Here is a 26203-nt window from a genome sequence, read left to right on the forward strand (position 1 = left end):
TACCAAAATAATTATAGGATTACTTTTTATAGAGCAGAGGACAGCTAAGTGGCATGGTGGCTAAAGCCTGGTTGGGTCAAGAGTCAGGAAGACCTGAGTTCAAATCAAGTCTCGGATACTGATAATCATTTAATATCATTTGAACCTCAATAAGGGCCAGAGCCTGAATTAATCAACTAGAAAAAGAACCTCAGCCTAACTGATATCCCTTTGTTCTGAGTAAACTCAGAAAATACCTCTTTCTATGTCAACAAGGTCAGATGGGGCTGATTCAAGAGCATTTTTTTTTCTGTTTATGACAATTAAGGATAAGACCCTTAACCCAAGACACTATCTTGAATGGGACTTTTTCTTATTTTAATATTTTATGGACACATAATATGTTATGGCATGTTGATGGTAAAGAAAACACAGATATCCTGGGTTGTAATTTCAATTGACACTTTGTCAACTCTCTTATCTTATTGTATTTACCACCTCTTCAATTAAGAACAATACTTTCTCACAATGTGGTTAAACATATATGGAGATCATAAATTTGAGTGACATAGAGACCCTGAGTTGGGGTTGTTCTAAAACATATTTAAACTTGATCATTCTTTTATTAGTCAGTCAGAACTTATGTTTTGGCTCCATGCACCATGTATCTGCTAGCTTTAAGGGAATAAACAATACGAATTTATATATCACCTAGTCTGTTTGCCTCTTTTAACCAAACTTTCAGACTGACAATACTTACTAGATGTGTGACCCACTTAACTTCTGTTTGCCGCAGTTTCCTCATCTGCAAAAAGGGGATAATAATAGCACCTACTTCCCAGGGTTCTGTGAGGATCAAATGAAATAATAATTGTAAAGTGTTTATTTAGTATCGGTGCCCTCTACATGGTAAGCATTATGTAAATGCTAGCTATTACGATGATGATAAGTAGTTAAGAACTAGAAACAAAGAATGGCTAATCAAATTGTGGCACACGAATATAATGGAATTTTACTGTAGCATAAGAAATGACAAATATGATGAATACAAAGGAGCACAGACTTAAACGAAATAATACAGAGTGAAGTAATCAGTTAAGAAAATAATATACACAATGACAAAGGAACCATCACGAAACAATCAAAAGTGAATACTGCAAAATTACAATGAACAAGTATGACCTCAAAGAAGAAATATGAGAAAATACTCTTTTCTAACTCTCTTACAAAAGTGGAAGGTAAGTGGCTGTGGATATTTTGGACTATTTAGATGTATTGGTTTTTTCCTGATTTTTTTTTTCTCTTCCTATTTTCTTTAAAAATATGTTATATGTAATGGCTCTCTTGGAAATGTTAGTGATATAAAAGGAAATTATTTCCATAAGAAATTTCTCGAAAAATCCAGTCTTTCCTAAGCATTTTCTGCCAGAAGCAGTCAGATAGGAAAATTGCTGACAGCACTTGCCTGTTTTATGTAATTAATTCCCTTTCTTAGAAAGGAAAGGCAAGCATGTAATCTTCCCAAGATTTGTGAAACTTGATGACTACTATCAATTTATGTTGATTCATGAGCAGCAAATGATATGGCCAAAAGTAACCTAGAAAGTATTACTAAATGTTATGAACAATTGTTCTAAAAGAGTGGGTGATGGAGCACAATTGAATTTTTTTTTTTGTACATTATAGGGTCATTGTAACATTTTTAGAAGTGCACAGAAGTAAACAAAGTTGAGAAGGAAGCACAGACAAAAAAGTGAGTTTTGAAAGCAATGTGTGTAATTTATTATGTACTTTTTAAAGGAAGCAGTATGAAATGGAGATTTAACTTCATAATCATTCTTTTGTTCTGCTGTATAAATAGTGCTTTTGGTTTAAAATAAGAGCATCAGGAAAACACTTTTTAAAAAATTCAAGACTTAGCTAATGATTAGATGTAGATGACAGAATTCAAAGGTAAGGTGGGGATTTGGAGCCTTGATGTCAGAGGGTGGTTTGGGGGAAAAGATCAGTTTATTTTCAGTAACCTATTATCTTTCTCTTTTTCCCAAAATGACTATTCTGCAGTTCTTCACATTTTATTCCCTAGAAGTGCTTGATCCATGTACAATTTAGTGGAAAAGGAAAAGTGGAAAGCCTGAGTAATTCATTCTTAGATAAATGCAAAGTGATAGTGGCTTACATATCTCGAACTAGAGTTTCCAATGAGCCACAGATGTGACCTTCGGCAAAGTGACAAAATGAAACCTATGCATCACCTATATAATATTGGCCAAAATCACAATCTCTTTGCATCTGAGGTTCATTTGTAAAATGAGGCTAAAGTAGATGATTTCTAAAATCTCTTAATCCTATGAGTTCAAACTTTCTACTAGTCCCATGAGCACCCTTTCTTTACCCTTGTAGACTCCCATTAGCCTTTATACTAAAATGGGAATATTCCTACTTTTCATACTAACATAAACAGATCCCCTCAAAAGCACATAAATGGGTTTCCCCAGGCAAAAAGCATGAGAAGCATGGAAATATGGCACTCCAGATATAGACCAATTTGTCCCTGTGATTCAGCAGTCTTCTAACAAATTGGATCAGTGGTGGTAGTGAGTAAAATAGAAGGCAGCTGCCACTGTGAATATTAGCTCCCCCCAACTTAATTTATGTGCCTGTGGTTCCATCTCAAATTGACTGGCTTGGAAGGTCTGGACTGATTCCATCTGTGAAGCAAATTCTGGGCACATTTAAACAATCTCCATCTTTAGTTTGAGTCACATTTTTCAGCAGTCTCTGATCTAGACAAACTGAGTTTTGCAATGGGACAAAGGGACCCCATGATAATAGACTGGGCCAAAAAAACTTTCCCTTCTCCTGCAGCCTCCAAAGCTTCATGCTACCAGTTCTTGCAACTAAGATCAGCTCTATCATGTATTGACAGAAGAAAATCTATTTTCAGCCAATGAAAGAAGATAGGTAAGATACATTTTTTCCTAATTCAAGGTCATGGTCTCTCCTCCTCCAATTCTTCCTGACACTCATTATAGAAAATAGCTTTGTTGACTTCTTGACCCTCACCCACCTAGGGACCTTAAACAAAAAGATTCACGGTAGAAGCATCCACAGAGAGTACAAAGCTGAGGATCATTCCTTGGGGATACAACTCCAGATAAATGATAACAGTACGGTCTCTATTTCCCACACACTTCCCAAATATCTTTTTTAGAAATGCAATCATGTTAAAAAAAATTAACACCTAAATCACAAAAGGACTAGTATTTTGGAGGGCTTCTATTGGCTAATTGTATGGCATGTCTAAAGATCTGTGCTTGATGTTCACAAATGATTTTCTTTATAGGCTGGGGCTGTCAGAATGGAAGCCACAGTACTTACTACACATACTAGTCATGAGAACAAAATGAAATGTATATAAACTGCTTTGCAAACCTTAAAACATTATGCAAACATCTACTATTGTTGTTATGATTATCAAGGGTCCCAGGATTAAAAACTTGTGATCTTTATTCCTTTACTCATTCAGCCACCAAATTCTGTCAATTTGTGTCATGAAGATGGAAGAAACTAATAGTGTCATGCAATAGTAAACTGATGTTTAAAACACCCTTTTGAGGTGTGCTGTTATCCCCATTTTTCAGATGAAGAAACTAAGGCTGAGAAATGTTAAATGCCCTGCATGGGATCACAAATCTATTTGATTTGAATTCAAGTATTCCTGACTCCAAAACTAGAACTTTATGCATCTTATTTCCTCTTCTTCCTTAGAATCCAAACTCCTCAAACCCCCAGATGATTCACAGTAACACTTCACCATGGTGAAAATAAATCCATTGGTGAAGGTAGTAGTGACTGCCTCATTGAAAAGGCATGCTTTCACCCTCAAAGTTTCTGACTTCATTAGAGCTAAAGTCTAGGGTCTGGGTCTTTAAGGAGAAGTGGTTAAAGAAACTAGAGTCAGAACCCTGTAGAAAAACCAGTCAGGCAGGGCTGAGAACCTTAAGTACATTCCTAGGATGTACAGGTTCTACTTTGAGGTTAGCTGTACCCTGCCTTGATGATGGGACTTCTAAGTATTTTAGGGGCCCAAGTCAATGAGGACATTAGGCAGAGGTTTAACTGAGACCCAGGATAACAGTGTTCTTCAGATGGTTTAAGATCCAACTTTTCAACAATAGAGGGAAAAAAGTAAAATCTAAAGTCCCTACCATGATTAAGGGCATCTCAGAGTTTTCTAGTACATAGAGAAATCACCCTACATTGATTTTGAAATGGGATGTTCTATCAAAATATATTTTGGTATGGCTAATAATTTCTTTTGGTAACTCCAAGACTTTTAATTGAAAGCTATTTCTAGTCAAAGCTTTCAGTTAGAACTGATAAAAAACAAAGATCAATTTCACATTGTGTGTGTATATGCAATGTGTAGAGCAAATATCAAATAGAAAGGGACTAATTGGTGCCTAAAAAAAGTATAGATGGTCAGCAAGAAGATCAGGCAAAGAATTTTTTTGCTGACTAGAGAAAAGACAGATTGTTACAGAATTGATAAAAGCAGCATGATGGTGTTGGGCCAACATGTTTATTTTCCTGTTCTTGTGAAGATGCAGGGACCAAGATTGTGGAAAATCAGGAGCTCAGCTGTAAAAACTCTCAGATTAGAAAGAGAATATCATAGGTTAGAGGGAAACAGACCCCTAAGACTTGTGATACAAAGTTGGTGAGAGATGCTAAAGTTAGGGTTTAACTCCAAAAATGGTTCAATTGGTTTTACTCAAGTCTATAGAAAAGAGAACAGGTGAAAATCAATGAGAAAGTTACCTCCTTTTATCAGATTATCATAAATTTTCCAAATTGTCTATCTTGTATGGTGCTCTTTATAGTTTATGGTCCACTGTTTTAATGGTTATATTAAAAATAGCATAAAATGGTGGATAAAAAGCCAGCCTCAAAGCCAAGAACACCTGAATTCAGGTCAAGCTTCTGACACATACTGGCTATGTGATCCTGAAAAGTCTGTGTTTCTCAGTGTTCTAGGCAACTTTCTAAAACTGTAAGTTGCAGCAAGGAGGCTAATCTGAATTGGTAGTATTTCTTCACCTGTGAAAACAAAAGTGCAAAACTGAACCCCATTTTAACAATAATAATTTAAAAGAAAAGCATACTATTCAATTTTAATCATCTCAAAAAGAGACCTGGATATGATGACCTAGAGTAGACCATGAAGCCATGAACAAAACACTACCATCATCTCACTTTAATTGAAGACCAAGTATCTAAGAGAAAATAAACCATTGCAAAAAATTCAGTTTTATGAAGTCCACTCTGACAAATGTCACATAGGATAGGAATAATAGTACTTCCTTAATAAGCCAACAAATATTTATTAAGTACCTATTGATAAAACCATAGAACCTCTGCCTTGGAAGGGACCTCAGAGGTATTCTAGCCCAACCCACATCTGAATAAGAATCCCCTCTACAACATATCCATCATCAAGCTTTTGCTTAAAGACACCAAGTGAAAGGGAACCTATCACCTTTTAAGGAAGTCAATTAGACTCTAAAACAGTGCTAAATATTAATAAATTTTTCTTGAAACCAAGCCTAAGTCTATCTTGGTTTTTTTTAATTGTTTTTTTTATTACTGTCTTTAAAAATTCCCTGTTTGGGAATTCTCTTCTATTCTATGTCCAGCACTATTAGAGACCCATAAGGAGTTGATAAATAATCAGTACAGACAATTCATAAACAACCATAACTGGCACAGCAGATGTAGATGTCATTTGGTCACAGGAATGATAAGACAACAGTTGGAAGAAAAGATACGATTCTTAAATAAAAGAATAAATCTGTTTGTGATTGTAGTATTGATAATAATAACATATTATAGAGAGGAAGTAATAGGAAGTCAAGACTAGGAAAACCAAGGGGTTTGTGAAAATATTAGAGGCCAGATATTCTCATTGAAAGTCAGTGTAAAGCACTGCATTAGAAAGCACACAGATAAGCATATTTCAGGGCATACATGAATACCTGAGATCAGGTAGGATCAGAGGGGTAGGATCCAGGTGAACAAGTAAAAATTAAGGCATGCACAGATACTAATAAAATATCAGAACCCGTATAGGCAGGCAGTTGAGAACCAAGACACAAAGATCAGGGGCAAAGTATATGATTAAAAGTTTGGGTGGAAGGGCAGGGAGACAATCAAGAATCAGGAGATGTACCAAAGGAGCAAGAGAAGACAGGCAAAATCATATATGTGTGTGTGTGTGTGTGTGTGTGTGTGTGTGTGTGTATGCATATATATATACACACACATACACACACATATATACATATATGTATATATGTACGAATGTGTGTATGTGTATATATATGATACACTAATAGGGGAATCTTGTTTCTGATACACCTATCCAAGGTAGGAGGCTTTTTATATGCTTAATTTATGGGGCTGAAATCCAAGCAATAGGCCTGATCTTCCTACGAAAGTTAGAAGTGAATGCCATTGGTGGCAAGAGTGTGAATGGAAAATTAGGGGAAATGATGAAAAAGTTCTTTCCCCAAATTTTTATACTGGCAGGATTATTCTATGGTATGAAGTTGCTGGTGTCGGAGCAGGACTGAGCTATTACCAAAGGCTTTTCCACATTCATTACATTTATAGGGCTTCTCTCCAGTATGAATTCTATGATGCTGAATAAGGTGTGTGCTCTGGCTAAAGGCTTTCCCACATTCACTGCATTCATAGGGTTTCTCTCCAGTATGAACTCGCTGATGTTTTGTAAGTGATGAGCTTTCAGGAAAGGCCTTCCCACATTCGCTGCATTCATAGGGTTTCTCTCCAGTATGAATTCTCTGATGTTGAGTAAAGGTTGAGTGTGCAGTGAAGGCTTTCCCACATTCATTGCATTCATAAGGTTTTTCGCCAGTATGAGTTCTTTGATGCTGAGTTAAGTGTGTACTGCGGCTAAAAGCTTTACCACAATCATTACACTTATAGGGTTTCTCCCCAGTATGAATTCTTTGATGTTGAGTGAGGGATGAGAAATCACTAAAAGCTTTCCCACATTCATTACACTTATAAGGTTTTTCTCCAGTATGAATTCTTTGATGTTGAGTAAAGGATGAACAATCACTGAAAGCTTTCCCACATTCATTACATTTATAAGGTTTCTCTCCAGTATGAATTCTCTGATGCTGAGTAAGGGATGAGCTCACAGTGAATGATTTCCCACATTCATTACATTTATAAGGTTTCTCTCCAGTGTGAGTTCTTTGATGTTCAATGAGGGATGAGCTCTGGCTGAAGGCTTTCCCACATTCTTTACATTTATAGGGTTTCTCTCCAGTGTGAATTCTCTGATGACGAATAAAGTTTGAGCGGTCACTAAAGATTTTCTCACAGTCATTACACTTATAAGTTTTCTTCCCTGAAGAAATTTTTTGACATTTAACTAATTCTGAATGCAGTTTGAAGGTTGTTCCACATGTATCAAAACTACTAGATTTCTCTCCTATATGAACTCTCTGATGAGTAATAAGTTTTGACTTCAGTTTGAAGTTTCTTCTAATTTCATTACATTTATCATCTCTTTCTTCAGTGGGCATTACATTTTTTGTTACTGTCAATTGCCTGAAACCTTTCTTCTTGGAAAAGGATTTATTCTCAGTCTTGCTTGTAGGGTTTTGCTCCTGCCTCCCTAATTTGTCCTCACTTTCACACTCTTCTCCAAAAATGGAACCTTGTGTGATGTTCCCTCTTAGTTTTTCCATTATTGACCTGGTAAATCTCTTGCTTAAGAGATATGTTGCAATCTTCTTCTTTTCTTGGTCTCCAAATCTGAAAAAAAAAATTAAAAATGCAAATGTCATCTATTTTATTTTGAGGGGAAAAGAATATTAGGCCAGTGGGAAGAAGATTGTATATGTGTACGTATACATATGTTAATTTCCAATATTGAAATTAACATATGCTAGGAAATATGGCTTTTTCAGAGAACAAGAAAGTCAACAAAAATGACATAAAAAGGAAAATTATAGTTGTTACACAGGTTTGGGAACCACTGTTTTTGATGGAGCTATGAACTGTCTAGCTATTCAGGAAAGTAATTTACAACTACATAAAAAAGACTATATCTATAACTATTTATACTCTTTGACCCAGCAATAACACCCCTAGGTCTATATCCCAAAGAGCTCAGAGAAAGAGAAAAAGGGACCACGTGCACTAAAATATTTATAGCAGCTCCTTTTGCTATAAGAATCAGAAACAAAGGAAAGTGTCCATCAATTACAGAAGTTTAATATATTATGGTATATGCAATTAATGAAATAACATTGCACCATTCAAAATGACAAAAGGGATCTGAGAAGACATATAACAGTATGTAACAGTATATAAAAGTATGCAGAGCAAAGTGAGTAAAACCAGGAAGAGAATTTATACAATAACACTGGAAAGAAAAATAACTTTGTAAGATTTAAAACTCTGATCAGAGCAATGACAAAATATGATTTCAGAGGACCAGTGACTACTCACTTCTTGACGAAGTGTAATGGATTGAAGATTTTTTTAAAAAGCACATTTGGGGGCATGACAAATGTGTGGGTTTGTTTTGCTTGACTCTGCTTATTTGTTATAAGGATTATGTGCTTCTTTTTCTCATTGGAAGCAGGAATTTTCAGGGAAGGGGAAAGCTAGTGATAGTACTGTCGATAAAAAAAAGAGGGTCAATGAAGCATTTTGTTTTCCCACAGAGAACAGACATTCAGAAGGCAACAGAGACAAGCAAGAAAGTTTTGAAAGTTAACATGCAATATTTATTTTGTACCTTTTTTATACACCTTCTGGAGGGTATGCTCAGCTCAAGTCTGTTGTCCCTTCAATCCATCCTCCATTCAACCAAACGTTTTCTTAAAGTGAAGGTCTGACCATATTACCCCTCTATTCAATAAACTCCAGTGGCACTCTATCACCTTCAGGATAGAAAATGCTCTGTTTGGCATTCAAAGCCCTTTAAACCTAACCCCTCAACTCCCTCCTACCTTTCTAGTCCTCTTACACCTTATTCTACACCATGACCTAGTAACACTGGCCCCCTTGCTATTCCTCAAGCAAGATACTCCATCTCTCAGCTCCAAGTATTTTCTCCAGTTGTTTCCCATGCCTGCAATGTTCCCCCTCAACTTCAACCATAGACTTCACTGAATTTCTTTTAGTCCCAACTGAAATCTCATATTTTATATGAAGTCTTTCCTAAGCCTTTTAATTCTAGTGTCTTCCCTCTGTTATTTCCTATCTTGTATATAGTTCACTTTGTACATATTTGCTTGTATGTTGTTTCCCCATTAGAATACAAGTTCCTTACATGCAAAGACTATTTTTTCCTTCTTTTTGTATCTCTAGCACTTGGTACAGTACCTGACACATAGTAGGTGCTTCCTAAATGTTTATTGATATTTTAGGGTTAGGTTTTTTTTAAAAGCTGTAACAGAAATTCATAACTTTACACATAATTCTCTTTTTCTGTTCTACTTTCCATTTTCATTTTTTGTGTGTTAAGTTCAGAGTAGATATATGACACATACATCTGTGTTTGTTTTTATAGTTCAGTTTTGTCCAACTCTATATGACTTTGTGGACTTTTTTGTGGAATTTTCTTGGCAAAGATACTAGTGTACTTAACCATTTCCTTTTCCATTGTGTCTCCATATTACAGATAAGGAACTGAGGTAAAAAGGGTTTAAGTGAGGTTAAGTTTGGTTGCCTGGAGCTTTATTCACTGCTCACCTAGCCGCTCATATCTGTGTACATACATATATAATGTATGAGTGTTATATACACATACATATATAACACATGTTTATTTATATAGAACATATATAAAAATATAATGCATGTGTGTGAATATATGTGTATATGTGTGCCTTCTGCCTTCCTAGACCATGTTGTTTGAATGTCTTGAGAGAATACTACCTTGGACAAGATACCAAAAGGCACTTTAGTATTAAAGGCACTCAGCTGGCAGGATCAGGGATTCAATTCATTATTCACCTCTCCTTCACTTTCCCTTATTTTTCTGTCTCAAGACTGCATTGTTGCTTTTGAAAACCGTCAGAGTTTTACACTGCTAGTGTGGATTAATTTTTTTTGGAGATTTTTAAAAGTAATGCAAGTATCACTCTCATTTTACAAATGAAAAAACCCAGATGCTGAAAGGTTAAGTGACTTTACCGTAGTAATACAGATATTGACAAAATTTTAATTCAGGGTTCTTGATTCCAGATCTTATTCTCTCTCTCTCTCTCTCTCTCTGTCTCTCTCTCTTTCTCTCTCTCTCTCCCTCCCCACATATACACATATATACATATATACATAATATGTATGTATGTATATGTATATCACTGATTACTTTTATGTCACTGCAGGAATTAGGTCTTCAGAATATTTTTTTTTTAATTTTTACATTTTTTTTTCAGTTAACCAGAATTTATGCTTTTTCCTTGCTCCTTCTCTCTACCCTACTGGAAAAAAGAAAAGAAAAACAAAATCCTTGTGATAAATATGCACTCAAGAAAAACAAATTCCCACATTAATCCTGTCAAAAAATATTTGTCTCATTCAGCATCTTGATTTCATCATCCCTGTTTGTCAGGAGGAGGGCTAAACATGCTTTGGAATTGTGGCACATCATTGAACTAATCATAATTCTTAAGTTTTTCAAAGTGATTTTTCTTTACAATGCTGTTGTAAAAAATGATTCCCCTGGTTCTGCTCATTTCATCCTCCATCACGTAATACAAGTCTTCCGTGGTTTCTCTGAAAATGCCCCCTTCATCATTTCTAAGATAGGATAGTAATATTTCATTACATTCGTATAATTTCATCTGGTCAGCTATTTCCCAGTAAATGGGTGCCTTCTTTGATTCTCATTCTTTACTACTACAAAAAGTTGCTGTAAATATGATATGACTTCTTTTTCTCTTTTACTTCTTTGAATAAGTAAATTAATCCAGACAGTATTGCCACAGTTTTGTTATATTGACTCAGTTTATCTTATCCATGAGCAATTACTATTTCTCCACTTATTTGGCCAGTATTTATTTTTGTAAGGGGCCATCTCCACTTCTCCTGATGAATATCAGACAACTGGACTCAGATGGCTCAGGAGGTGAGGTTGGTGACCTTGCACAGCTCTCCCTCACTCAAATCAAGGTCAACTGCAAGTCATGTCATCACCTTGATGTCATGGTCCTCTTCAAGAACAAAGGACAAACACAGCCTGTGAGTGAGTGGCAGCTCCCCTCTCCTCTCCCCTCTCCTCCCCTCCTTTCTCCTCCCCTCTTCTCCCCTCTCTTCCCTTCCCATTCCCCTCCTCTTCCCTCCCCTCCCCTGGTGTTCTGCACAGGGGAAGGTGAACTCCATAGTCAAAAGCCGCCTTTTTTTTCCCTTTGGGTTTACTGGCTACATTTCTTGCTCAAAGATCAAGCCTTGAACCCAATTCACTCTGGAGCTCATGGACTGGACAGCAAGTCCCCACCCATCTAGCACAGAGTGAATGTAATAACTAAATGGTAATTGTTTCTCTGGAATGGTCTTTCCCTGGGGGTCTTCCCCTCCCAGTTTGATTCTTTTTTTTTATTAAAGGGACCATCTCTTGAGTAACTTAAAGATTGGTTGGTTGATGGGTTGTTGTCCTTCATTCTCAAAGAGGACCAAAATGACATCACCATGATAAACTGAAGTTTCAGTGTGTCTGACTATGGCTGATGAGACCCATACATGCTTGGAATGTTCTACCACAGATTGGACACAGAGAGTCCCTGTGAATATTTGAGGTGGTTACTCCAAATGTGCACCTAACTCACCAAGGGGTTTGAGACCTCTTGGTTACCCTCAGCCTGGTTTGGCCCATCTGCCAAAAAGGCTTACGAGGTATGGCCACTGTGCATGCTGCAGCTTCTTGGAGCCACAGGTGAGAGTTGGGTGGAACAGGTGGACACCAAAGGTGGAAAGAGCCCTGAAAAGAGCTCGGCAGCCATCACACCAAAGTTATCAGTCCTCCCTGAACATACCCTACACTCCAACCCAAAGAAGCCTATTCATTGAATGGGTGTACCTCAAAGAGAGAATCTGAAAAGACCCTAGCTTGAGAGGGCCAGGGTCTTGCATTGCATCCTGGGCCATCTCCAGTTGTCCTGATGAATGTCAGGCTACTCGATCCAGATGGTTCAGGAGAGGAAAGTGGGGTTGGTGACCTTGCACAGCCCTCCTTCACTCAAATTAAAGTCAACTGCAAGTCATGTCATCATCCTGATGTCATGGTCCTCTTCGAGAATGAAGGACAAACACAACAATGAATGTATATATGTGTATGTATATATATATGTATATTATATATGTATATATGTGTGTATAAACATGCATATATGTATCCAGATATATATACATATATGAACGCACAACACATTCGTTGTTATATGTACATACATATGTGTTATATATACATACATGTGTATATAAAAATATGATAATGGATATGTACATACTCAGATGGGGTCAGCTAGAAGGTACACTGGATAGAGCACTGGCCCTGGATCAGGAAGATCTGAATTCAGATCTGGCCCCAGACACTTACTAGCTGTATAACCCTGGTGTAATGTATAAATTCATTTAAGATATTCTGACTCACTCAGTATGTCTACAATCTGACTCTAACTAATCTAATGCCTAAGTAGAAGTTGAAGGACTGTTTATGGAAGTGGGCACCCCTCCCAGAATCAGACATTCCTAAACAGAAATGCTCTCACGGATGTTTTGAGAACAGTTTCTTTCCCACCAATCATGCATATAACTGGCTAAATGCCTTCTTGGTTAGCAGGAACTACTAAAGGCGCGTAGTCCTGAGCCATCTTCAGGAGCCTTCCCCATGGTACAGATGTGTAATCCAGGACCTTCCCATGAGGACTCTGGAGGCTGACCCAGGACTCACCAGCCATGTGATCCAGATGTAGATAACTGCCCCGTTGGTGCTGATCAATTGTGGTAATATTGGATACCTGGTGAGACTTACTGATTGTGACACATCTGTTGAGATTTACTGATTATACCATAACAGTTGAGATTTGCTGATTGTGCCATAACTGTGGAGATTTGCTGATTGTGACATAACTATTAGGACTTACTGACTGAGAACTTTATTATTATTTTCATTATTATTACTAATGAATACTAATAATATATATACACACATATGTCAAACTTGAGACTCTGTCATTTCTGAACCAATCTGAACTGAAACTAAATTAAGCTGCAGCAAATAAGGTTTCTTCATAATATATTTTTTTTGCATCACGAACAGAATTGGTTTAGAAATGCCTTCGTTCTCAAAGAAAACAGACCCATTGAATGCTGACATTCTGGGGTGGGAAGATATGCCTTACACATCCCTGGCTAAAGAGTGGGCCACGGTGAATACTGGGAAAGCAAATTGAGGAAAGCAGAAGCTCTGGATGTTGTACACTGCTTAGAGAATATCCCTTTTGAAAAAGGGGAAGATCATTTGACTGTTTGCCAGAGAGGCTGGGCTCTCCTGGCTTCCTATGAGCCTATACAACAGCAAAAGGGCACCCTGATACAGGAAAAAGTTTGAGTTGAGAAAGAGATGGCTGAAGTGCTTGATAAATGTCTATGTCACAATGGCAGAATATGATCCTCAGTGAACAAGCAAGAGGATATCAACGTGTGTCAGAAAAAAGGCATTTGTAGGGTTGTGCAGCAGAAATATAGGAAGAGAAAAAGGAAAATAAGTAAGATAAAGGAAGCTTTTTGCGTGGTCTCCACATGAGGACTAAAAATCTCCCCAAAACTGTCTGATTTGTGCAAGGGATTTCTGACAATTCTCTCTGAGCTTTTGGATTCTCCCTGTTATTTTGGTGTTTGTGTCTCTGTGTGATTCGAATGAGTGTCTATGTGTAATGTGACACCCTGTAAGGTTTAAAATACAGTCAGCCAATAGGAGTAGCCTGCAAGGGCAGTAGCTGGACTTTTCTTGGAATTCTGCTCTCTGTTTCTCTACCCCTCTCCCTCCCTCCCTGACTGTAGCAGCCTCAGAGGAGCAGGTGGATAGGAGAGAAAAAAAATACTTTACTGTTTAGGTTATATGATTGGTAAAGGCAAGTCAAAGAAGGTTTGAGAGTAAAGGGTTTGGAAACTGTTGAAAAGTAATCGGTGAAAAAAAAAATTCTCCTTATATATATTCTACCTTTAATCAAGTTTTGAATGTGGAAGGAGAGACAAGAAAGAAAGGGGGAATATTTTCCCCTCAGATCAGAATGACTAGCATATACTCATTTCATGCCTCACATAAAAGAAAAGGTTTTATGTACTGGAACACAACCAAAAGGTAATTGAATTAATTCTGGTCATCTTTTAAGTGAAATGTGCCACTCCTAATTTGATGTTTAATATAGGTCAGCATTTATTATATTATTTGGCACTAAGGCAAATTAGGAAAATGTTTAGATCTGAAATTTGTTAACTGGGTGACCTTAAGCAAGTTACCTCAGTTTATCTGACATGATTGGAAAGTGCCTAACATAATATCTGGCAGAGGGCAGACCCTATAATTGTTAACTATTATTATTAGTTCCTAAATTAGATGTGACCACTATACAATGCCAATAGTGCTAAGATGCCCAATTTTCTATGTAAGGTTAATTTGGAAATGCATTCAACAAACTTGGTGTCACCTGATTGGTAATCTGTTTGTTTCAAGTTTTTAATACATAACATTTTTTCAAATTGGCAGACTTTTGTGTCAGTCATGTCAAACAACTTTTCATCATTTGAATGTTATTAAAGTATGAACTGAAAGAAACTAAACGATAGTGGAAAAATTGTGTAAAACCAGCTATGTTACTTTATCAGCCCTGCTAACCTTGTCTTAGAATGTTTATTAACTGCCATTTAGAAAACCAGGTATTTCCACTTTTGCCTGTAGTTAAAGAGGAGGTTGTAGCTAAAACAATTCAACTATCACTTATGAACGATGTAAGATTGTCAGTAAAGGGAACTGAAAGAGGGAGAGCATTCCAAGAATCTGGGACAGTCAAATAAGAGAAAGTTAAGAGCAATTAAGAGAAAATGCGTGGAACAGGGATGCCTAGTTCATGGAACAACAAGGAGGTCATGTGTTAAAGAAGAGATGGAAAGGAGTAAGGTATAAGAGCTCTGAATGCCAAACATGTATTTTGTATTTAATTCTAGAGGAGAAAGGGAGCCATTGGAGTTTATTGAGTATGGATGAGTGGGTGGGTTGACATAATTAGACATGCCTTTCAGGAAAATTGCTTTGGTGGCTGAATGGAGGGTAGACTGCAGTAGGGAGAGACTTGAGTTTCTCCACCAGCTTGGTATTGCCATAGTCCAGATGAGGTGATGAAGGCCTCTACCAGAATGGTGGCAATATCAAAGGACAAAAGGGTGTATATTTGAGAGATAGTGCAAAGGTGAAATTGAGAGGCCTGTAGACTGGGTATAGGAAATGAGAGATAATGAAGAGTTAAAGTTAGTTTGTAAGTCAGGGAAACTGGGAGAAGAGAGTTGCCCTTGACAATACATAGGGATGGTAAGAGGCAAGGATGGTATAGGGAAAAGATAATAAATTCCATTTTGGAGATATCAAATTAGATATGCACTGAACATCTAGTTTGAGCTGTCTGAATGTCAGTTGGGGATGAGAGACTGGAAGTCAGCAGAGAAGTTAGGGCAGGATAGGTGGATTTGGAAATCATTGGCATAATTAAATCCATGGGAGCTGATGAAATCGCCAAAGGAAGAAGTATAGTATTACTCAACAGTAATAGTAAAGTTAAGAAGAAGGGAGAATTTGGTTGGGGGGGTTGGAGTGGAGATTTTGGAGAGTTCAGTTTTGAATATGTGGATTTTAAGATATCTACAAGACATCTAGTTCGAAGAAACAGCTAGAGCCACAAAAGTAGAAGAAAGGAGAGAGGTTAATATTATATAATTAGATCTGAGAATCATTTGCATGAAGATGACATAGAAATTGATTAAGGAATTGAGCCAAAAAAGAGAAGAGATACAATAGCTAGGTGGGATAAATGATGTGAGGGGTTTTTGACACGAGAATGCTTATAGACAGTAGAGAAGGAGCCAACAGATAGGAAGAGATTGAAGATTAGTGAGGGTGGAAATGAGAGAAATGGCAATCTGCTGGAGAAGACACACATGTACAGGATTTTTCCTTAGAAAAATATCCCTCACATGAGAAGGGGCCAAAGGAGGAGATTGGGGCAAAAGCCATCTAAGATGAGTAGGAGGGAAAAAGAGAACACTCTCTACAAAGAGCCTCAAGACAACGTTCTCAGCTGTGAGAGCAGGAACTATGGGAGATTTGAAGAAGAATGAAAAAGTCTGGAAAAGTCACTGCAGTAAGTGGGAAAATGAATCAATTAGGGGACTATAAAATGATTGCCTGGCAGCAGTGAGGGCTCAGTTGAGATTATGTAAAATAAGTCTTTAGTGGACCCAGTCAAAATGGTTTTATAACTTTCTCCAACTTTGTTCAGTGGCATTTGAGTAGAAGTAAAAGCAGTGGATGATGGGAATAGTTCAAGATTGAAGTTTGGCAGGGCAAGATTGGTCACAGGATAAGAGGACACTTCTAGACTTTCTCACTACCATTATCACTCAGTAATTTCTGCTTTGAGATTCACTCAATCCTTATTTACCACACAATCAATCAAAATTCTTGTAGCTGTTATCTACTAACCCTTAGGACACTGCAACTCCTCCACCAAGACCAGTGAGTTAAGGGGAGTATATGTCCAAAGGGTTGGAAAGTTGTGTCATCAGGAAGGAGGCAGATTTGAGTGAGTACAATATAGATGGAAGGAGTGATAAAGAAGCTTAAAAATGAAAGCATTCCAGAGATCACAACGAAAAAGGATAAACAGTTCTAAAGTGGGATACTAGGTGTCAGGGATAGGAGTTGAGAGAGATAGAATAAGGAAGCAGTCAGTGGAAGATGGAGAATGGGGTTTGAAACATGATGTTATTGGAATGTGAACAATGTGATGGAGTGTCAGTATGTTCACTACTGAAGAATAATAAGTTCTGATAGGTTATCATCATTCCTAGGAGTTCAGCCTCAGCATTGGAGTCATTCCAGGGTTTCAGACCCTGCCTTGGAAGGTGTTCCCATAAAGAGGGTAGGATCAGGTGAGGCAACTATTAGAGATGGAACTGTAAGAGGATAAAGAGAATGCAGGGAAGGAGCATACACAAATGGATGGCCCAGAGAGGGTAGGGCTAATTTCCAAAGCAATTTCATATAAATGATCTAATTTTATCCTCACAAGAACCACTGCCCCCAGTCCCTTGATCTATAGAGAAAATTTTAGAGGGCATGATAAAAAGGCTCAATAGACTTCTTAATACTCAAAAACCTCTAAAAGAGAGGATCTTAACTTGGTGTCCTTGAAGGGGTCTGTAGTAGATGAGGGAAAAAAATACATTTTTTTCAATATAATTTACTACATATGCCTATGACATGAAAAAGATTAAAAACTCTCATTAAGAAAGGATCTTGGCCTTGTGTACTTGAGAGGGGAGGAGAATTAGGGAGTTAATCTTGCATCAAACTCAGTTTATTTGATGTGAGGAGAATCACTCAGAAATGACTACATTCTCCAATAATACATTTAAAAACGACTTTTTGGAAACAGAGAAGGAAGAAAGTGAGGAACATTTCCTATGGAATTCATTTATCACTAGGAATGACACAATCAAATGAGATTATATTTGTAAAGTGCTTAACCGGCTCTAGTACATCGTATGTGTTTAATAAATATGTGTTTCCCCCACCTATCTTTTAAATTGAAAATGTTTGCAGCTTGCATTAATTGTGAGTAGTGAAATGTATTGCGAGGTAGAAGTTCTTAAAATAATAGATTGCCTATGCTTCTCATTTTGATGCACTATAAAGATGTACATACTGATAACCAGCAACCCATCATGAAAATGGAGAATGTTAGCAGGTCAACTAAGGAAGTATCATATCATCTCCCCAGTGATTTCATTAGCTCACATGAGTTTAATAATCTTCAGTATAGAAATGACTCCCAAATGCATATATAACCTAGCCCTAATCTCTCTACTTAGCTCCAGTTCAGAAATTCTGTCTACTAACACTTGAGACTCAATGTTTTAAAAAAGAATTCCCTATTTCTCTTCTAAATTTCCTTTTGTCTAAGGCCAAGTACCAATATCCTTCCAATAACCTCATTTTGATCTTTGGTGCTTCCTATTCCCCATCTCCATCTACCTTCCCCACCTATTTTCAAATCTGATACTAGATCTGGTTGATTATACCACCACAATACCTCCTACTCTTCCTATTCTCCCCATGTGCTTTGCTACCACTGTATTCCAGGCCCTTATAGTTTTATTTAACTAATTCATTTCCCTGCCTCTGATCTCTCCCAATTCTAATTCACCATCCACAACTGTCAATTTGGAAAAGCACAGTTCTGACCATACCATTCTCCTATTCAAAAACCTTCAAAAGGTCCCTTCTGCCACCAGGAAACAGCTTCAAATTTAAGGCCCTCTACAACTGATCTCCAATCTATCTTTTCAGTTTGATTTCACAATACTCATCTTCATATATTCTATGTTCCAGCTTTCTCCCTGAACTCAAAAATGCCATCTCCCACATCTGAGGATTTCAAAAATCGTTCTTCATGGTTGGAATATACTCCCTCCTCAGTTTAGCCTTTCAGATTTCCTATTTTCCTTTAAGAAAAATTTTAGGTGTCAACTCCTATGAAGCCCTCCCTAAATCACTCCTACCCCACTTATGAAGGCCTCACATATTCCTAGGTTCATTCATTGATCTTTCAATTGCCCTCTATATTTCTTATCTTGCATCATTTTTCATTCTCTTGGATCTGTTAAAAGATATATTCCTCAAGGAGTATAAATTCCTTGAGGAAAGGACTATTTTGGTTTGTTTTTGGTTTTTTGTCTTTCCATCCTCAGAATCTATCATAGTGCTTGTTAATTAGTGGAGTTTTTTTTTATTTGAATAAGGTAGGTAGCATAAACATTATTTTCTATTTATTAATATTCTCATCTCAGATAAAAAATGAGGTTAAATGACTTGTACATAATAACACATCTATTATGTGGTAGCAATGGGATAAAAACCAGCCTGGCATTCTTTTACTATATACCACAATATGAGTGCTAAAAGTAAATCCTGTTAAGAAGAGTATCTGGATTCTTTTTTCTCTTATATTTGTCACTATCTGGCAATCTAACCATTTAAAATTCATTTCACCCATTTTATTACCAAGTTTCCTAATTATAAAATGCAGATGGGTATGTCTTTTCATTGGATTTTTCCCTACTCTCTAAAGATTGTCTTGACCTAAGTCAAGACCTATTCTACCTAAAACTATCCTGTTTTGAGAAAATTTGGTTTCTCGGTGACTCGGGAAACTTTATGTTCCAGGTTAGCACTTCTTCAGCAACATTTCTTCATCAGCGGTTCAAATCTGCACCCACAGCAGGGAATGTGCATTTCCACACTAACTAAACACTCTGCTAAGAATTACTGACAGCAGAGACACATCAGAAGTAGCAAAAGGGCCGTGACAGTTTCAGTTACACCATCAGACCTCAGGGAACTCAAAAAAGCAAGGCACTGATTGCTTACATTGGCATGGTTTCATGAAAAGAGCACAGGTACTTGATATAAAGAGACCTAGTTTCTCAACCTGGTACTACCACTTACCAGCTGTGTGACCTATCTCAAGTCATTTTATCTCTTTGAGTTTCTTCATCTGCAAAATGAAGGATCTCAAGGGTGCCTTCCAAAGGTAACGTTCTGCGTTACAGTGAGGACTCAGTAAAGTTTGTTGGGGGAAGATTCCCTCCAGGTCCTTAGTCCCTTCCCTGTCAAGGAGGCTGACCCGGCTGAAACGACAAATGACAAACAGTCCTTGTCCAGTGGCTCTACCTCCCTCCCACCCCTTCCCCCATACAACAACTCAGGCAGAAACAAGCCTCCGGCTACGGATTCTCCCCCAGGGTGCTATTAAGGTGTCCGACCTCCTGCAAAAGAAAGGGCCCAAGTCAGTAAATACCTGGAGATGGGATCCCAGGACGGATGTCCTACGCGGAACCAAGGCGTCCAGAAATGGTGACGGAGCTGCGCACGCATCCCTGGCCTCCCGTCAGGTCTCCTGCAGAGGCGGGGCCTTGGCACTCAGCTTCCCCAAAATTTTGGGTTCCCCGTGACTTCCGTTCGGTAGCTCCGCAGCGCCCTTCTTCCCCTGAAGTCGCTACACCCTCTCTCTCTCCCGCTCCAGCCTTTGCACATCCCTCCTCACCTTCCCCTGCACCCCTTATCCCCCATCCCCGCAAATATCCTATACCTACCTCCCAGTAGGCCCTGACACAAACCCAGTCCCTTAGCAAAAGCTCCGCTCCATCGCCATCGCGCATGTCATTAGAGGAGGAGCGAGGACACTGCTAGAGGCTGGATCTGTCCGAGGTTTTGGCGACCACCTACCGCCTGAAAGGTTCCTCCCGCCCAGCGCCTAATTTTCGAGTCAGCACCAACGCGGTTTACGTATTTCCTTTTTAACTTTAATGCCTTTTTAAGTTATGAACTTGACAGAAATGAACAAACAGGAATATTTCCATATACAAAGAAGAGAAAAAGGTGTGTGAGCTGTGAATTTTTATTTAGGGCACATTGGTTTTTAGAGAAATATTTAAGTGGTTTGCTAGGTAGGAGTAGACATTCATCTCAATTGCGCATACAAGCTTTACAAAAATTGACCATGTAGGAGGACATAAAAACCTCACATTCAGAAAAGCAGAAATATATTAAGCACATCCTTTACTGACCATAATGAAATAAAATATATTCAATAAAGGGCCATGGAAGAAAGCATCCAAAATTAACTGGAGACAAAGTAACTTCATCCTAAAAGAGCAAAGAACAAGTCGTAGAAATAATAGATAATTTCACCCCCCAACAAATGACAACAGTGATGCAACATATTAAAATTTGTGAGCTTCGGAAAAGCCCTGCTTAGGGGTGACTTCATGTTTTTCCTCTATAGAAAAGAGAAAGAATGATCAATTAATTATTTATGCAACTAAATGTAGCAAGTGTGTCCTTAGTATCCCTGAGCTGGGCAGGTTGAAGACCAGTCTCTTTTCTACCGTCATTACACATACACACACACACACACACACACACACACGCACTTCAACGCACATTTCTAGGTGCCATTAACCATTTAATGCTGGGTGGTTTTTGGTATTTTGGTTTTTTGTTTTTTTTCCAAAATAATATTTACTTCAAAGATATATGTCCTTGTTGGGATGAACTACAAATATTTTCCCTGAACATGTTAAGGGACTATTCCATCTTGTCTAGAGAAGGAGGAAGGGGCTGAAAACTTAGTTCTGTCTTTACACAGCATTGATCTTAGCAAGTTTACACCCAAAGTTAGCATCTTTGCTGCAAAAGTCCTTATCTCAGTTACTACTGGGCTGAGATTCAAAAGGTTACTCCTTGTTCTTCAGTTATCAATGCCGCACTGGCACTGACTCTAGGACCCAGATTCTGGAATACTAGAAGACTGAGGCACCCTTTGGATCTTTTGAATTCCCAAGGGTGAAGAGGCCTTTCCCTTATAACTTGTTCTCTTTACCACAGAGTAAGCTGCCCACAATAACTTATAGAATGTCCATGTATGCTTCACAGTGTCTTCAAGGCACTTCCCTTATACATCATAATGCTTCTTCCAGAAGTAAGCTCCCTGGCCTTTCCACTTGTAGAAATGCTGTCTCAGACGTTATAAGCATGCATTAGACCTCCATAAACATGTTCAGGTATATTTTTATACAGCCCTATACATATACACACACCCACATATATAAACTACTTATATGTATATGTGTATATAATGCAATCTATGTGCATATGTATGTATATGATGGCCAGAGAATTTCTGGGTCAGGCCTTGTGACGCTCCTGTGATAAGACTTTGGACGGCAAAGAAAGTTTAACTCAGATTACTTTCCACCACTATTATAAAAAAAGGGCACTTCAGTCTCTATTTTGAGTTTACAGACATTGTTTCTGAAAGCTCAAAAGTCATATGACCTGCAAAATCAAGGCTAAAAAGGAAGCCACAACTCTTGATTTGACCAGCTTGCAGGTGTCCTTATCTTCCCCCTTCTGTTACTTGTGTTTCAGACATGTACCTTTATCTTCCCCTCCTGGTTTTTGTAAATTTTTAAAATTCCATTGTCCTATGGTGAATTTATATTCTATATAAGGTAGCTGAAGCTGATGCTCTAGGTTTTCTGACTTTCCATACAGAGAAACCTACATTCTGAGTGTAAATAAATATGCCCATAACTGTATCTGTATGTTGATCCAATGATTGGCAGTAGTTCCTAATCAATGGGGCCCTTGGATAATTTTTATTTCAATATATATATGTGCATGTGCGTATATACACATGTATATATGTACACATACATGCATATGCATGTTTTCCATATCCATACACACATATATTCTATGTTGTGTGGGAATCAATTGCATAAATCAAATGACCTCACTTCACTTAAAGTAAGATAGAAGATATTAGACTCTGGTGCATTCATCAGGTGAGAATACATCTTGATTACTCGCTAGGTGTGAATAAGGCCTAGACATGCTGCTAGGTACTTTTTAGGGTCTGTATAAAATGAAGAGCTAATTTACCATCACAAATATTTAAGTATCTGGTGGAAGAAAGGAGAGAGAGCCACTACTGAAAAGTATTCACTTGACAGAGGGAAAGGAGAGGATTTCAGCCTCAGCCTAGGTCTATTTCTCCTCCTCCCCTGCTCCGTATCTAGAGAAGGTTATTGTGAGCCTCAGTAGACCTGGAAGATTTGGAACTTCTCATTGGCCTCCTAGCATCATACCTGAATTAGCAGCAGCTGGTGAACACAATGAGGAAAGTCGATTCTAGGCTCCATAAAGAGTCCAGAAAGAAAGCTACAGTATAGCCAAGGGGAACACTGGGCTACTCTGTTTCTTTGCTTTTCTATATTGTGTGTAATCTGTTCCACTGATCAAACTATTTTTAAGCTTTTATTGATATTTTGTTTCTTGTACAACCATAGTTATCCCATGTGTTCCTCTCCTTCCCCTCTCAGGGAACTATCCCATATGACAAATTTATTTTTAGAGAGGAAAAAAAAGTGAACAAACTGGTTGATACATTGAAAAAGTCCCAAAACATGTGCAATGTATAACACCTGTGAACCTCTCATTCCACAACAGGAGGAGTTATGAGAGTCTTCACTTCTTTCTTCATTTGAGTCCTGCTGGACTTTATCATTTTGCTTTATTCTCTTTTGATGTGTGTGTATATGTGTTCTTTCCATTTACACACAGTGGATAAAATGCCAGGCTTGAAGTCAGAAAGACTCATCTTCCTGAGTTCAGATCTGGAATCAGATACTTACTAACTGTGTGAGCCTGGGCAAGTCACTTAACCCTATTTGCCTAAGTTCCCCATCTGTAAAATGAACTGGAGAAGTAAGTGGCATACCACGCCAGTACCTTTGCCAAAGATCCCCAGACAGTCACGAATAGTAGGACACAACTGAAATGAATGAGCAACAAAAGATTGCTGTTATTTCTTGCAGAAAACATTCTGCATCAGTTCATGTATCTTTCTTTTTTTTTTTTATTAAACTTTTAACATTTATTTTCACACGATTTTGGGTTACAAATTTTCTCCCCCTTTTTCCCCCTCCCCCACCCAGACCCAAGTTTTCTAATTGCCCCTGTGACCTATCTGCTCTCTCCTCTCTCCTCCCTCCCTGCCCTTGTCTCCATCTTCTCTTTTGTCCTGTAGGGCCGGATAGCTTTCTTGACCCCTTAACCTGTATTTCTTGTTACCCAGTGGTAAGAACATTACATTTGGTCCTAACACTTTGAGTTCCAACTTCTTTAGCTCCCTCCCTCTCTACCCCTTCCCCTTGGAAGACAGGCAGTTCAATATAGGCCATATCTGTTTAGTTTTGCAGATGATTTCCATACTAGTTGTGTTGTATAAGACTAACTATATTTCCCTCCATCGTGTCCTGTCCCCCATTACTTCCATTTTCTTATGGTCCTTTCCCTTCCCATGAGTGTCGACCTCGTATTGCATTCTCCTCCCCATGCCCTCCCCTCTATCCTCCCCCCCATCCTGCTTGTGCCCCTGTCCCCCACTCTCCTGTATTATGAGATAGGTTTTCCTATCAGAATGAGTGTGCATTATATTCTTTCCTTTAGTGGAATGTGATGAGAGTAGATCTCATGTTTTTTTCTTGCCTCCCCTCTTTATCCCACCACTAATAAGTCTTTTGCTTGCCTCTTTTATGAGAGATAATTTGCCCCATATAACTTCTCCCTTTCTCCTCCCAATATTTCTCTCTCACTGCTTGATTTCATTTTTTTTTTTTTAGTATATGATCCCATCCTCTTCAATTCACTCTGTGCACTCTGTCTCTATGTATGTGTGCGTGTGTGCATGTGTGCATGTGTGCATGTGTGTGTGTGTGTACTCCCACCCAGTGCTCAGATACTGAAATGTTTCAAGACTTATAAATATTGTCTTTCCATGTAGGAATGTAAACAGTTCAACTTTAGTAAGTCCCTTATGATTTCTCTTTGCTGTTCGCCTTTTCATGGTTCTCTTCATTCTTGTGTTAGAAAGTCAAATTTTCTTTCCAGCTCTGGTCTTTTCATCAGGAAAATTTGAAAGTCTTCTATTTCATTGAAAGACCATTTTTTCTCCTGAAGTATTATACTTAGTTTTTCTGGGTAGGTGATTCTTGGCTTCAGTCCTAGTTCCTTTGACTTCTGGAATATCCTATTCCATTCCCTTCTATCCCTCAATGTAGAAGGTGCCAGATCTTGTACTATCCTGATTGTATTTCCACAATACTTGAATTGTTTCTTTCTAGCTGCTTGCAATATTTTCTCTTTCACCTGGGAATTCTGGAATTTGGCCACAATGCTCCTAGGAGTTTCTCTTTTTGGATCTCTTTCATGCGGTGTTCTGCGGATTCCTTGAATATTTATTTTGCCTTCTGGTTCTAGAATCTCAGGGCAGTTTTCCTTGATAATTTCGTGGAGGATGATGTCTAGGCTCTTCTTTTGATCATGGTTTTCAGGTAGTCCCAGAATTTTTACATTGTCTCTCCTGATTCTATTTTCCAGGTCAGTTGTTTTTCCAATAAGATATTTCACATTATCTTCCATTTTTCGAATCTGCGTGGTATGTTCTGAGATATCTGTCTTTCTCGAAAAGTCCAAAGCTTCCATCTGTACCATTCCAGATTTGAGAGATCTATTTTCTTCAGTAAGCTTTTGAATCTCCTTTTCCATTTGCTTAATTCTGCTTTTGAAAGCATTCTTCTCCTCATTGGCCCCTTGCACCTCCCTTGCCAGCTGAGTTAGGCTAGTTCTCAAGGTGCCAATTTCTTCAAGATTTTTTTGGTTCTCCTTTACCAGGGAGCTGATCTGTTTTTCATGCTTCTCCCTTATCCCTCTCATTTCCCTTCCCAGTCTTTCCTCCATCTCTCTAACTTGATTTTCAAAATTCCTCTTGAGCTCTTCCATGGCCCGAGCCCATTGGGTGGGCTGGGACACAGAATCCTCGATTTCTGTGTCTTTGCCTGATGGCAAGCATTGTTCCTCCCCATCAGAAAGGAAGGGAGGAAGTTTTTTTTCTCCGATAAAGTACCCTTCAATAGTTTTATTTCTTTTCCCTTTTCTTGGCATTATCTCCACCTAGTGGCCTGACCTCTGAATGTTCTCCTCACACCCACCTTGCCTCCTGGTCCTCCCAGCCAGCGTTTGGGGACTGACTCATGTATCTTTCTTGTATTTGTCACATATCATTTCTTTTTTCCCATGTAATAGCATTTTATTTTCTCCAATTACATGTAAAGATAGTTTTCAAAATTCACTTCAAAATTTTATGATTTTGAATTCCAAATTTTTTCTTCCTCCATTCTTTCCCCCCTCCTCAAGGCAGCAAGCAAGACATGTATGATCATATTGTTGGAAACATACTCACTTTGAACAAAGAACAATAGTTGCTTTGAA

General features: G+C 38.1%; 1 protein-coding gene across 1 annotated transcript in view; it reads right to left on the reverse strand.

Annotated features, from left to right (window-relative positions):
* Nucleotides 1–965: 965 nt before the first annotated feature.
* Nucleotides 966–26203, reverse strand: part of LOC140525461 (uncharacterized) — a 75530-nt gene continuing 50292 nt past the window's right edge. The window contains 1 exon segment of the mRNA XM_072640886.1: nt 966–7579. Coding sequence (XP_072496987.1) covers nt 6573–7579 — 1007 coding nt within the window. The 3' untranslated portion in view covers nt 966–6572.

This window comes from Notamacropus eugenii, chromosome 2 (assembly GCF_028372415.1).
Source record: "Notamacropus eugenii isolate mMacEug1 chromosome 2, mMacEug1.pri_v2, whole genome shotgun sequence".
NCBI lineage: Eukaryota > Metazoa > Chordata > Mammalia > Diprotodontia > Macropodidae > Notamacropus > Notamacropus eugenii.